This window comes from Talpa europaea (assembly GCF_964194135.1).
Source record: "Talpa europaea genome assembly, chromosome: 6".
Lineage (NCBI taxonomy): Eukaryota > Metazoa > Chordata > Mammalia > Eulipotyphla > Talpidae > Talpa > Talpa europaea.
This window is the reverse complement of record NC_140072.1, coordinates 13,689,178-13,702,317: the sequence shown is the minus strand read 5'-3', so window position 1 is coordinate 13,702,317 and position 13,140 is coordinate 13,689,178. Positions and strand designations below refer to the sequence as shown.

At 42.7% G+C, this 13,140-nt stretch overlaps 1 protein-coding gene across 1 annotated transcript in view; it reads right to left on the bottom strand.

Moving 5' to 3' along the window:
* Window positions 1-12,625, bottom strand: part of RAB10 (RAB10, member RAS oncogene family) — a gene marked incomplete at both ends in the record, with an annotated part of 65,417 nt that extends 52,792 nt beyond the window's left edge. Inside the window, one exon of the mRNA XM_084234663.1 lies at window positions 12,499-12,625. Within this exon, the coding sequence (XP_084090789.1) occupies window positions 12,499-12,625 (127 nt within the window). The remainder of the gene's footprint in view (window positions 1-12,498) is intronic.
* Between the last annotated feature and the right edge of the window lie 515 nt (window positions 12,626-13,140).

Below are 13,140 nucleotides of genomic sequence, written 5' to 3'. Positions count from 1 at the left end.
TATACAAGAACTGGGGTACAGGTCAGAGGCACGGGAGAGTAAGAGAATTCACCAGAGAGAGAGGAGAGCAGAACAGGCAGACAGACTGAAGACGCTGTTGAGGGAAGCAGTGGGCGAGGAAGGCTAAACACTGCCTAAAAGCAAATCATCCACTGGAGTAGATCATAGCAGTTATATGAGAAAATTTAACTGAGAAAGAGCCGAGTTGTAAAACTATTCCATGGTGCATTTCAAAATCTACAAGACATATTATCCTGCAGTATTATGCAGGTACATGACACCACTGTTTTCAGAAAGATGTGTTTTACAGAAGAGTCAAATACTAACAAAAATTTCATTATTATTTATTCTTGAAATTAAGTTAGCTACAACGCTTTCCTTAAAATGTATGTTTAAGACTACCTTCTTGGGCCTCCCCAGTGGAGTAGCAGGTAGAGCACTGCACTGTGAAGCTGTCCGCAGCCTCTGCAGCATGAGTTTGATCTCCGGCCGGCCAGGGAGATACCCACATGGTGCAGCAGACCTCTCCTTTCTCGCCCGCTGCTCCTCTGAACAGCAACTTCAGTCCATCTGCCTGTTCTGCTCCCCTCTCTCTCTGGTGAATTCTCTCACCTTCCCACGCCTCTGACCTGTACCCCAGTCCTTGTATAAATAAATAAATCTTAAAAAAAAAAGTTAAGTTAGGGCCTCCCCTGGTGGCACAGCGGTTGAGCGCTGGGCTGCGAGGCTGCCCACAGCCTCTGCAGCGCCAGTTCGTTTCCCGGCCGCCAGCAAGGGTCCCACAAAAAAAAATAAATAAATAAGTTTAGGCTACCTTCTTTTTTTCTAGACACTCATCCCCATCAACAAACAAATTCAGGGCCTCCCCGGTGGCGCAGCGGTTGAGCGCTGGGTTGCGAAACTGCGCGCGGCCTCTGCGGCGCGGTTCGATCCCCGGCTGCTCCCCGGCCACCAGAGGAGGGTCCCACATGGCGTGCAGACCTCTCCTGCCGCCCGCTGCTCCCCTCAGCAGTGTACTTCGGTCCTTCTGCCTGCTCTGCTCCCCGCTCTGGCTCTGGTGAATTCTCTCACCCTCCCGCGCTTCTGACTATACCCAGTGCATGTATAAACAAAACAAACAAACAAACCAGCAAACAAATAAATAAAGCATGCCTCTATAAAAAAAAAAAAACAAAAAAACAAATTCACCTAACAAAAGATGATAAGCTGCTTAAGACTATAGTTCCCTAAAAATTTCTCATCCAATTAAGTAAACTTAACTCAGTAATTTACTAAAATTCAGTAGATCAGAAAAAAGGGCTAAGTGAAGAAATAACATTTAATAACTTTATTAGAATATTTAAATATACAGAAAAATACAAACCCTATCCGACTGATGTTCCAAATGCCTACTACTCTAGAGGGAGGCATTTTAAGTGAAGAGCAACATTCACCTCCCTGAAGTCCATCTTAAAGGTCAGGTATAAGCCACTTTCACTAAGATGCTATTTATGGCTCTGACATTCACCCAGCTATGCAGAACTACTTGAATACATTTAAAATAGAGAAATTATTGCTTTAAATGTATCATTTTGTATAGAAAAATCCTAATATTTTACCCTAAAACTGATTCACATTTCAAAGGATAACCTTCTAACAATCTTAGTACATGACAACTGATTTACAGCATTTATATTTACCCATGCAGGCTCATAATTTTCAGTTTGGATTACATTCACCCTCCAGGCTTCACTTTTCCAATGCATCCTAATTTTTTAAATCTTTTGAGTGTAAGAAATAATTGTTTTATTTATAATAAATCATGTATCCAGCATCTGTAGAAAAAAAACTGTACTGTAAAAATTAAACCTAATGTTGATCTGGCCAGATTATCTTTTTTTTTTTAAAGATTTTATTTATTTATTTATTTATTTATTTATTTATTTATTTATTTGTGCAATCACTGGGTACAGTCAGAAGCGCGGGAGGGTGAGAGAATTCACCAGAGCCAGAGTGGGGAGCAGAGCAGGCAGAAGGACTGAAGTACACTGCTGAGGGGAGCAGCGGGCGGCAGGAGAGGTCTGCACGCCATGTGGGACCCTCCTCCGGTGGCCGGGGAGCAGCCGGGGATCAACCGGCACTGCAGAGGCTGCGGGCAGCTTCGCAACCCAGCGCTCAACCGCTGCACCACCAGGGAGGCCCTGGCCAGATTATCTTAACAGCAAAAGTATGCTTTTCAGTAGCTTTGGACTTAATAAAATGGGGTTAAAAATTAAACTCAAGAAGGTATTACGAAAAACCAACTACCATTTATGGCTTTAATTTAGGGGATCTGTTTGAGACTGGATTGTATTCAGAGACAGAAGGACTAAGAGATTAATGCCTAGATGAGTTGTTACTAATTGGCTGTTTAAAATTCTACATATTAAAAAACAATCCTACATCCTTCTTGAGGTGTAGCAACCATACTATGTAAGATAAGAAAACCAAACAAGGTGGAAGACTATGGACACCTTGGTGGTAGTATGGTGTACACACACATCTTAAGCAGTGTGAATCTGCATCTCTGAATCACACAAAGTTGTAACCAACTTTACCTCAATTAAAAAAAAGAAAAAAACAGAAAAATAAAGTGTTCTTCTAAAAGGCACACCGCTTACATTTCCCACAATATGAAATGCCTCAGAAGAGCAGCAAAGGTATTGAGAATCAGACTCATTCTAACTTTGGGTGCTGAGAAAGTAGTGATACTTTAGTGCAATTTTCAGAATCCCCCACTAGAGCTAGTAACTGCAGAAGGACAAGCAGCAAGTTTGGACTACTCCCTGCTTCATCCCTTGTGTTCACAGAGGGTACCTGACAAACTGTACCACCGATTTTTACTTTTTAATAAACAGCAAATGCCAAGATTTACAGCTTAAGTTACTACCTTATATTTTTAAATGACAAGTTCCTCTGAAATATACCTTTAATCTATTCTGAATCAGACACTACCACATCATACACAAAATTCTCCTAGTGAAATCAAAGTTTTTTTTTTCCCGCATTTTAAAAGAACAGGCTTATTAAGACTGAGATAGATACTGGGGACCTCCCTGGTGGCACAGGGGTTAGTGACACAGTGCTATCAAGTTATCACCACCCACTGCAACATGAGTTCCATCCCCAGCCAGAGAGCTAATCCACAAGGTGCAGCAGACCTCTCCTGTCTTGCCCGCTGCTCCCCTCAGCAGTGTATTTCAGTTAATCCACCTGTTCTGCTCCCCACTTTGTCTCTGGTGAATCCTCTCTCTCCCCACACCTCTGTCCTGCACCCCGGTTTTTATATGCATAAATAAACCTTAAAAAAAAAAAAAGACTGAGATACCTTATTCAATGCCAAGTGCTGTAATACATGGAGCCCACTGCAATCCTCTGACAGACTATGAACTTGATGAATCATTTGTTGTTCAGTATCCTATAAAACAGTATACATCAAGTGCCTACAACTGAAATTTAAGGCTATAGTCATACTTTTTTCAAAAAGCAAAAATACTTTTTCCCCTCAAGTAAATCACCCAAGAACAATGCATTTCAATTAAAGCCATTTCCTTTAAATGACACTGTTCCTTGTAGTAGTGAAACTGATTCCATACCATAGTCATCTATCCTAAATTTTAGAAAAAAAGTATTTTGGGGCCTCCCTGGTGGCGCAAGGGGTTAAGCACCACACTATGAAGCAATCCGCAGCCTCTGCAGCACGAGCTCCATCCCCAGCCGGTTCCACAGGCCGGGGAGCAACCTACATGGCACAGCAGACCTCTCCTGCTCTCTCTTGCCTGCTGCTCCCCGCCCTTAGCAGTGTATTTCAGTCAGTCTGCCTGTTCTGTTCCCCACTCTATCTCTGGTGGATCCTCTCACCCCCCCCCTTCTCTGGCCTGTACCCCAGCTCTTGTATGTATAAATCAATAATCTTTTTTAAAAAAAAGAAAAAAGAAAGTATTTTGAGGATAGACTAAGTATTTACAAAAACAGTAACAAAGTATCACTCACCTCTAACTCTACTGAATGTTGAGTTAAAAAGTAGAGTCAAAATTACTCCAAATTTAAGGTAAGACAGTGGAGAAAAATCTTTCTGAAAGTTCAAGACAAAAGGCAAACAAGAAATACCAAATAAATTGTATCTTCACTTCGATGTATAGACATTGCAACTCTAACCCAACAAAAGAAAAAGACCCTTAGGACCTCAGGGTCAATTCTAGAAGATACCAAAGACCAAGACAACTCATGTCCCAGAACCCTGGAGTTTAGCAAAGGAGATTATCAAATGCTAGGCAGAAAGCGAGGGCCTGTACAGAGGTTCATATAAGGACACTCAAGGACCTAGCCTCCATCTCTGTATTACAGATAGTACTCTTCAAGACCTCAAGCAGTCTCAAGATTTATTCTCCAGGGCCTCCCCCGCTGCACAAGGGGTTAAGATGCAACCTATGAAGCTCTCCGCACCCACTGCAGCATGAGTTCGATCCCCAGCCAAGGAGGTGAACCACATGACGCAGCAGACCTCTCCTGACTCACCTGCTGCTCCCCTCAGCAGTGTATTTCAGTCAGTCTGCCTGTTCTGTTCCCCACTCTGTCTCTGGTGAATCCACTGGCCACTACCCCCACCTCTGGCCCGTGCCCTAATTCTTGTATGCATAAATAAATCTTAAAAAAAAAAAAAAAAAAGGAAAGAAAGAAAGAAAAGCTAGACGATAAAGTCAGAGAAATCTCCCAGAAAGTAGAATGAATTGACAAATTTGGAAAATAGAAAATTACACAATCACCTCAGGAGATCCAAAGCCCAATTAAAACAGAAAATAAAGGGAAGAAAATAAGGGGGGGAGGAGAAGCCAGGGGCCAGGTAGGAACACAAGAGTTTCAAGAAGTGAAAGACCTGAGAGGCCCACCAAGCATCGAGAAACAATGCATTTATTTACTAAGAAAAGAAAGGAGTCCTCCTTGGTGGCACAGGGCTCAAAATCTCTGCGCTATCAAGCTATCGCCAGCCACTGCAGCTCTGAGTTCGATCCCCAGCCAGGGAGCTGACCCACATGGCGCAGCAGACCTCTCCTGTCTAGTCTGCTGCTCCCCTCAGCAGTGTGTTTCACTAGATCTGCCTGATCTGCTCCTCACTCTGTCTCTGGTGATTCCTCTCACCCCTGCATCTCTGGCTTACACCCCAGTTCCTGTATGCATAAATAAATAAATCTTTAAAAAAAAAAGGGGGGGGGTAAGAATAGTCAAGACAACACAATCCACTAAAGGTCAATACTGAGAAACTTGGAATTCAAAAATCTTTAAAACCTGAAAGGCTCCAGAGACAAACTACAGGCCACAAATAATAAACAAAGAATCAGAATTGTATTGGACTTGCCAACAAAATCAGAAGCTAGTAAACAATAGGGTAATACTATCAAAATTCTAAACATAAATTGTTCTCTTTTTTTTGAAGATTTATTTATTTATGCATACAAGATCTGGGGTACAGGTCAGAGGTGTGGGGGGTGACAGGATCACCAGAGACAGAGTGGGGAGCATATTAATATAACCACTGGATATCAATTTAACAAGAGATTGGGACAGAGGGATGAAATTATGAAAGATTAAATTTCTTACCTAATTTTAAATTAATAACTCAGTAGAATGGCTGTATAAGCAAAAACACAGAGATATATAACAAAAGAACTAGCAGATACCTCTAAAGAACAGGACTAGGAATGGGGAGGGGATATAGTTTTTTAAACTCTTTTTTTTTAAACTCTTTTTTTTTTAATAGAGGCATGTTTTATTTATTTATTTATTTGTTTTGTTTGTTTTGTTTATACATGCACTGGGTACAGTCAGAAGCGCGGGAGGGTGAGAGAATTCACCAGAGCCAGAGCGGGGAGCAGAACAGGCAAAAGGACCAAAGTACACTGCTGAGGGGAGCAGCGGGCGGCAGGAGAGGTCTGCGCGCCATGTGGGACCCTCCTCCGGTGACTGGGAACAGCAGGGGATCGAACCGGCGCCACAGAGGCCGCGGGCAGCTTCGCAACCCAGCGCTCAACCGCTGCGCCACCGGGGAGGCCCGGGATATAGTTTTAAAGCAGTATTTTAAGTATCTGTATATACACTGAATTTAATTTGCAAAACCTTTCAGAAAGCACAGCATAAATTATAATAAAACAACCAAGTCAACTTTTACTCCAATAGGATCATAATCTCTGAAAAGTCCACAAAATTCACATCACCTGACTGATTGATTGAGATTTAAATTCTGAACATTTTTTTTAAGATTTATTTATTGATTGATTGATTGATTTATACATACAAGCACTGGGTACAGTCAGAAGCGCAGGAGGGTGAGAGAATTCACCAGAGCCAGAGCGGGGAGCAGAGCAGGCAGAAGGACTGAAGTACACTGCTGAGGGGAGCAGCGGGCGGCAGGAGAGGTCTGCGCGCCATGTGGGACCCTCCTCCGGTGGCCGGGGAGCAGCCGGGGATCGAACCGGCACTGCAGAGGCTGCGGGCAGCTTCGCAACCCAGCGCTCAACCGCTGCGCCACCGGGGAGGCCCTAAATTCTGAACATTTGATTAACTGGAACAACCAGATGCAAATTCTACAGGCAAAAAACCGAAAAAACAAAAAAACAAGACAGCATAACCTAAACATGTATGCTGCTTACAAAAATTAACCCCATGTCTAAAATTTTTTTTTTAAAAGATGGTTGAGACAATTCTTATAGACCAAAAGTATGATCCAAAAAAGGATAATTTAACAAACATCATCAAAATTAAAATTTTCTGCTCTGCGCAAGCTCATGAAAAGGAGAAAAAGCAAGCTATAGACCAGGAGAAAACATGCAAACCACATATCCACCAAAGAACTAGTACCTAAAATATATAAAGAACTCTCAAAACTGAACAGTAAAAATCTAATTAGAAAATAAGCAACTGATGTGAATAGGAATTTCAACAGTGGACTTACCAATAGCAAATAAGCACATAAAAAGATTTTTCAACACCTCTGGTAATCAGGAAAATGCAAATTAAAACCATGAAATTAAACACTTATCAAAAGAGCTAAAATACAAAATAGTTACCACCACCAAAGGCTGGTGATGACAAAAAGAAATCGGATCATTCACACACTGACAGGAATATAAAATAGTACAGAGATTCTGTTAACAGTTGGATAGTTTGTTATAAAACTAAACATACAATTATATGATCTGGCAATTAATCTACTGGGCATTTATCCCAAGGAAATGAAAACTTACAATTAAACAAAAACCTGTTCACATATATTCACAGTAGCTTTATTTATAACTGTCAAAACTAGAATCAACCCAGATGTTCCTCAGTAAACGGTTAAAATGTAATGAACACAGAGCAGGGGACACCACATAACAGTATTTTTTTAAGATTTATTTATTTATACATGCACTGGGTACAGTCAGAAGCACGGGAGGGTGAGAGAATTCACCAGAGCCAGAGCAGGGAGCAGAGCAGGCAGAAGGACCGAAGTACACTGCTGAGGGGAGCAGCAGGTGGCAGGAGAGGTCTGCGCGCCATGTGGGACCCTCCTCCGGTGGCTGGGGAGCAGTCAGGGATCGAACCCGCGCTGCAGAGGCTGCAGGCAGCTTCGCAACCCAGCGTTCAACCACTGCGCCATCCGGGAGGCCCGCCACATAACAATAAAAAAGGAAGCACTGATGCAGCCAACTTGGACCACTCTTCTGGGAACTGTACTAAGTGGATTACAGCAAATTTCAAAAAGTTACATGCTGTAAGATTTCATGTGCACAACATTTGTGAAAAGACAAAATATTATAAATGAAGGGCAGGTTTTTAGAGAGAAATGTGCAAAGTGGTATTCCTATGGGGTAGTAGCTAAAAATAAATGAGATCTTTGTCCCTTGGATCTGATACAGTATCTTGACTGAGTGGTGGCTACATAAGCCTATACAAATGACAAACCTGTAGAGATTTTTAACACACGTGCGTGTGTGCAAACGCATGCATGCATGCATACACACACGTACAAGTCAAAACTGAAGAAATTTGGTTAAGATTTTTGTACTGAACCAAATGCTGGTATCCTGGTGGTATTATACTAGTTTCACAAAATGTCACCACTGAGAGAAACTGGACTAAGTATACAAGGAATCCCTCCAGATTATCTTTTACAATTGCGTATGAGTCTACAATTGCCTGAATACAAATTTCAATTTTAAGAATTCTGCATACAGTGGTGGGTGTGGTGAGAAAATGTATTCCTGGAACCTATACAGTGTTGTAAACTAATGTTACCTCGTCAAAAAAAAAAAAAAAAAAAAAAAAGTCTGCATAAGCATTGCTATTGATATGAAGGAAACAATCAACACTGCCCTCTGTTCTAATTTTGATACATTGTTGTACTCTGTAGCTCTCCAGAATAATAGCTTTCCCTTTTTCCAATGCTTTACAACCTTGGATGCTCTGTTTTTGGGTCACACTGGAAACAAGTATTCCATCAACAGTTGCTATTTTCCTCAACATCATACTGTCACTACTTCACCTTACCAGTCTGTTTATTGATTTTAAAGTTTGCTGTAAGGTTTCACGATTCTAACATTCCAAGGAGTTCTATCTTAAAAACATACAACAAAAAGACAAGCCTGCCTTCACTATCTGAAAGCACAGAGCAGTGATATTACACATGGGAAAGCACCATAAAGGATCCTCTTGACTCAGTGACCACACACTGAGGGGCAGTCTGTGATCACATGCTTTTAGAGAGCTGTGTCAAGCGCTGAACAGGTTTGTCTACTGGGTTTTGTTTGCTGAGGGGAAAAAGGGGGTAAGGGTTGTAGTAAAATATACATAAAACTGTCCATTTAACCATTTTTCTTATCAATGGGGAAAAACAACAAAATTTACTATTTTAATCATTTTTGGCTAAGGATATTTACAATGTTGCATAAGAGATCTCCAAAATTTCTTCTCGCAAAACTGATAATATATCCATTAAACAACTCCCCAAACGACTACCCCCACCCACCACCACCACCGTTCCCATCCCTGGGGATCTATCACTCTCTACCATTCATTGTACTTTCTGTTTCTATGAATTTGGTAACACATATAAGTTGAATCATAAAGAATTTTTTGTGCATTTTAGCCATTTTTAAGTGTATAATTCAGTGGCATTAAATACTCATTGTCATGCAACCCTGACCACTCTCTATTCCACAATTCACTGTCCAACATAGTAGGCACTAGACACATCCGACTACAGAGTACTTTAAATGTGTCTAAATTTATTTTTATTTTTTAAAAAGATTTATTTTTATTTACTTATGCATATAAGAACTGGGGTGTAGGCCAGAAGTGCGGGGGTAGTGGTGGTGGTGAGAAGATTCACCAAAGTGGGGAACAGAACAGGTGGACTGACATGAAATACACTGTTGAGGGGAGCAGCAGCCAAGAAGGGAGAGGCCTGTTTCGCCAGATGGGTTAGCTCCCTGGCTGGGATTGAACTCAGGTCCCAGCGCTGAGACTTTAACCCCTGAACCGGCAGGGAGGCCCAAATGTATCTAAATTTAAATGAGCTGATACATGCATGAGAAAAAGAGAATACAAAAATTTTCAATAAATCTTTTTTTAAAATTTTTAATCTTGATTACATAGTAACACTTTGGATATTAGCTAAAATAATATTAAATTCTTTATTTTACTTTTTATGTGACTCACATACTTCTTTTTTTTTCTTTTTTTTTTTTAATGATTTTTTTATTCATGCATTCAAGAACTGGGGTACAGGTCAGAGGTGTGGGGGAGGGGGATGATGAGAGGATACCAGAGACAGAGTGGAGAATAGAACAGGCAGAATGACTGAAATACACCGCTGAGGGGAGCAGTGGGTGAGTCAGGAGAAGTCTGCTGTGCCATGCAGGTCAGCTCCCCAGTGGGGAATTGAAGTCATGCTGCAGTGGCTGTGGATCGCCTCACAGGTTGTGTCCTAACCCCTTGTGCCACCAGGGAGGTCCCTCACATACTCCTTTATTGACAGCAGTGGTTTAAGACAACAATACACTTTTAAACCTGCACACAGAAAATTAATACATGCACGGTGCTGGAGCTGTACTAGGGATTTTATACATACTAATTTTTCAGCTAACATTGCTCAACATACTAAATATTAAAATATCAAACATGTGTATCAAAATAGGAAAGTTTCAGAAACGAAAGCAGAGCACTAACAAATATCGGAGTGATCACTGTGTGCAGGGCATCCAATCCATAAAGTAACTTGCTCTGCCACACTTCAACAGCAGAAGGGTCACACAGTCTATATATAGCTAACTAGCACTGTGCTCCTACAGTGCGCCTGGCACCATGTTAAGGCTTTACTCTCACAGGCCCATAAAATCCTCACAACTACCCTATGTGGCTGGTACTATTAACACTATTTAAAGACAAAACTGAAGTGAACAGAGGTTAAGTGACTTGCCAAAGTACCACAACTAGCAAACAGTGGAACTCGGACTCCAAGCCAGCAGGCTTGATTCTAAACCACAATACACTGTCCCAATCAAAGGTACCGACCATGCCAGTATCTTACAGGACTGGGTTGTAGTTGTGGGTGTGTACCCATTACAAAAAGATAGCAATAGATTGGCATTATTAGTGCTTTGTTTCCTATTCTCCACCCCATTTTTCTCAAAGGTAGGTTAAAGTTAACCACAAGAATAAATCCCGGATATTACTACAGGTTCATTGTAAGCTTCCTTTTCTACAAAGGCACCATCCCGCTCCTCTGCCCTAAATCCTGTTTGTCTCTTAGGCTTCATGTTAGACTTCATCTCCAGGCAAGCCTACTCCACTTTCCATCGTTTGAGCTAGGAACACCTCCTCCCGACGCATCCCCCCGATGGTGGCACTTTCTATGCTCTAAGGTGATTGTCCTCACTGGATTTCTCTTGAAGGGGTATCTAGTGTGTTCACCCTTTATTCCCCAGTGCCTAAAACTGTGCCTACTTCAGGCGCTCAGTATATATTTGCTGAACTATCTAATCTCTTGACCTACCCAGCTACGCTAAGAGTGGAATATTGAAAGTAAACTTAGTGGTAGGAAGTGCTAAGCCACAGGCAGAGAACAAGGTGTAGGTTTCACGAAATTTATCAAGTGAGGAGAATAGAATGATATCCAGGGAAATTATTACAATAACAATGTAGTAATTATGACAGTAACTCTCCAAAAAGGGAATAAAATCAAAATCTATTTAAAATGATCCCTCAAAAAATAAATAAATAAAATGATCACTCATCTAAGTTAATTTCAGTACAATTTGTTTTATGAGAAAATGCTGAAAAATATTTGTCATAAGAAATCTAAATCAACAATTTCAGTAATGCTCTAAATTGCTTGAAAACTGCTTATTTTCAACAACTCCCAGAGTTCAAAAACTGCAGATGCTTTTTTAAATCATCTCAATATAAAATTAGTTACACATTAAAATGGGTTTCACTGCACTGCCTCAATGCCCAGTGCTGGGTTGCAAGTGACAGGTAACCAAGTGTCCTTTAATATATTCACTTACTGGTTGTAGAAGATAAAAATGAGCTTCACACACAATTCACTGATCACAATTAGTATTAACACCATTAAAATTTCTGATCAAGAGGGACTTTCCAAGGGCCTTCCCTTTCCCAAAGGGGAATCCAATTAAAAAAGGTCAACCTTTAGCACTTACTTTCTATACTAAGTAATTCTGAAACATGAGGTGAAGATACATTAAAAATCCTCGGGCTACATGACTGGCAAAATACTTGGCTGTAAATTCTAGCACAAAGTAAAACAGAAGGGATCACTTCACAATCTCTAGGATTTGAAGGCAGACACTGATTATCTCCCTTAGATTACAGCTTCTGTTGATGTCTTGGGAAAAAAAGCACTGTAGGGAAGCAGGCCTTTGAGTCCCACCCCAAGCACGGAGAGCCTCCGATTGTTTGACACATCAATGGATTAGTCAACGCGGGGCAACTCACTTTTCCCCTCTAATTTGCTGTAATTATTCCTCACCCAAGCCCTCAAGTTCACCCTAAGTTATGACCATATGGGATCTTCTTCTTGCTCTCAAGTATAAATTCAGGCCTTTACTAAATGGCCACTACGGCTTCAATCCCAAACACTAAAATAAATCCTTTACAAATATCATACATCTAATAACGCCACACAAACAGGGAAAAAGCCCAGTGTGGTCCCTTAAAAAAGATCCTGGAACGTGGTTAAGCTGCATATTTTGTAACAGCAGGCACAGAGGAGTAGGAGACTCGAAAGCGAAAGACCGGACGGAAAGCATGGGAAGACCCCGCCCCAGCAAGCTCGATGCCGATTCAAACAGAAACCTGGGTCTGTCGCTTGCAACGGGAATTACAGAAACAAAGGCGTATATTAGGGAAAGCAAGATGTCTGGAGTAAAAGGAACGGTCTGCAGCTGCAGGGCTCGTGCACCGCCCTCCCACGGGTCTTACCTATGGTGGAAATAAAGGTGGTATTGAAGGCATCATCCGAAAATCGAAAAAGGACGCAGGTCTTCCCCACTCCCGAGTCCCCGATCAGGAGCAGCTTGAAAAGCAGGTCGTACGTCTTCTTCGCCATTGGGAGGAGCGGCTCGGGCTCTCGCCGCCGGCGGCCCCAAGGGATCGGTCCCTCTCACGACGGCCAACTCCTCACCCGGGCGTTCTCAGGCCGGAGGACCGGGCAGCGTGGGAAAAGGGAGGGCTCGAGAGGGCGCGGGCGACCTACGAACGGCCTCGTCTAGGAAGCCCCGACGGCGGCGGCGCCCGGTGCCTCCGAGGGTGGCGACGGCGGCTCCGCAGCCTCTCCCAGCCGCTCCGCCCGGTTCCGGGGAGTCGGTCGGGACAAAATGGCCTCCCCTCCCCCTTCAGGGCTGCTCGGCCGGGACGCTCCCACGGGCGAGCGAGGAGGCTCTGCCGTCGAGGGAGCGCGGCGGGCGTGAGGACAGCGTCTCTCCCGAGCAGAAACCCCGCGCGAGGACGCGGCGAAGGCAGCGAAAGAGACCCCGGGGCCGCCGAGCCCAGTCACATAGCCACAGGAAGTCGCGGCGCCCCGGCCCGAGCCACCTTTTCCCCGTGCCCTCTCACGCCGGCGTG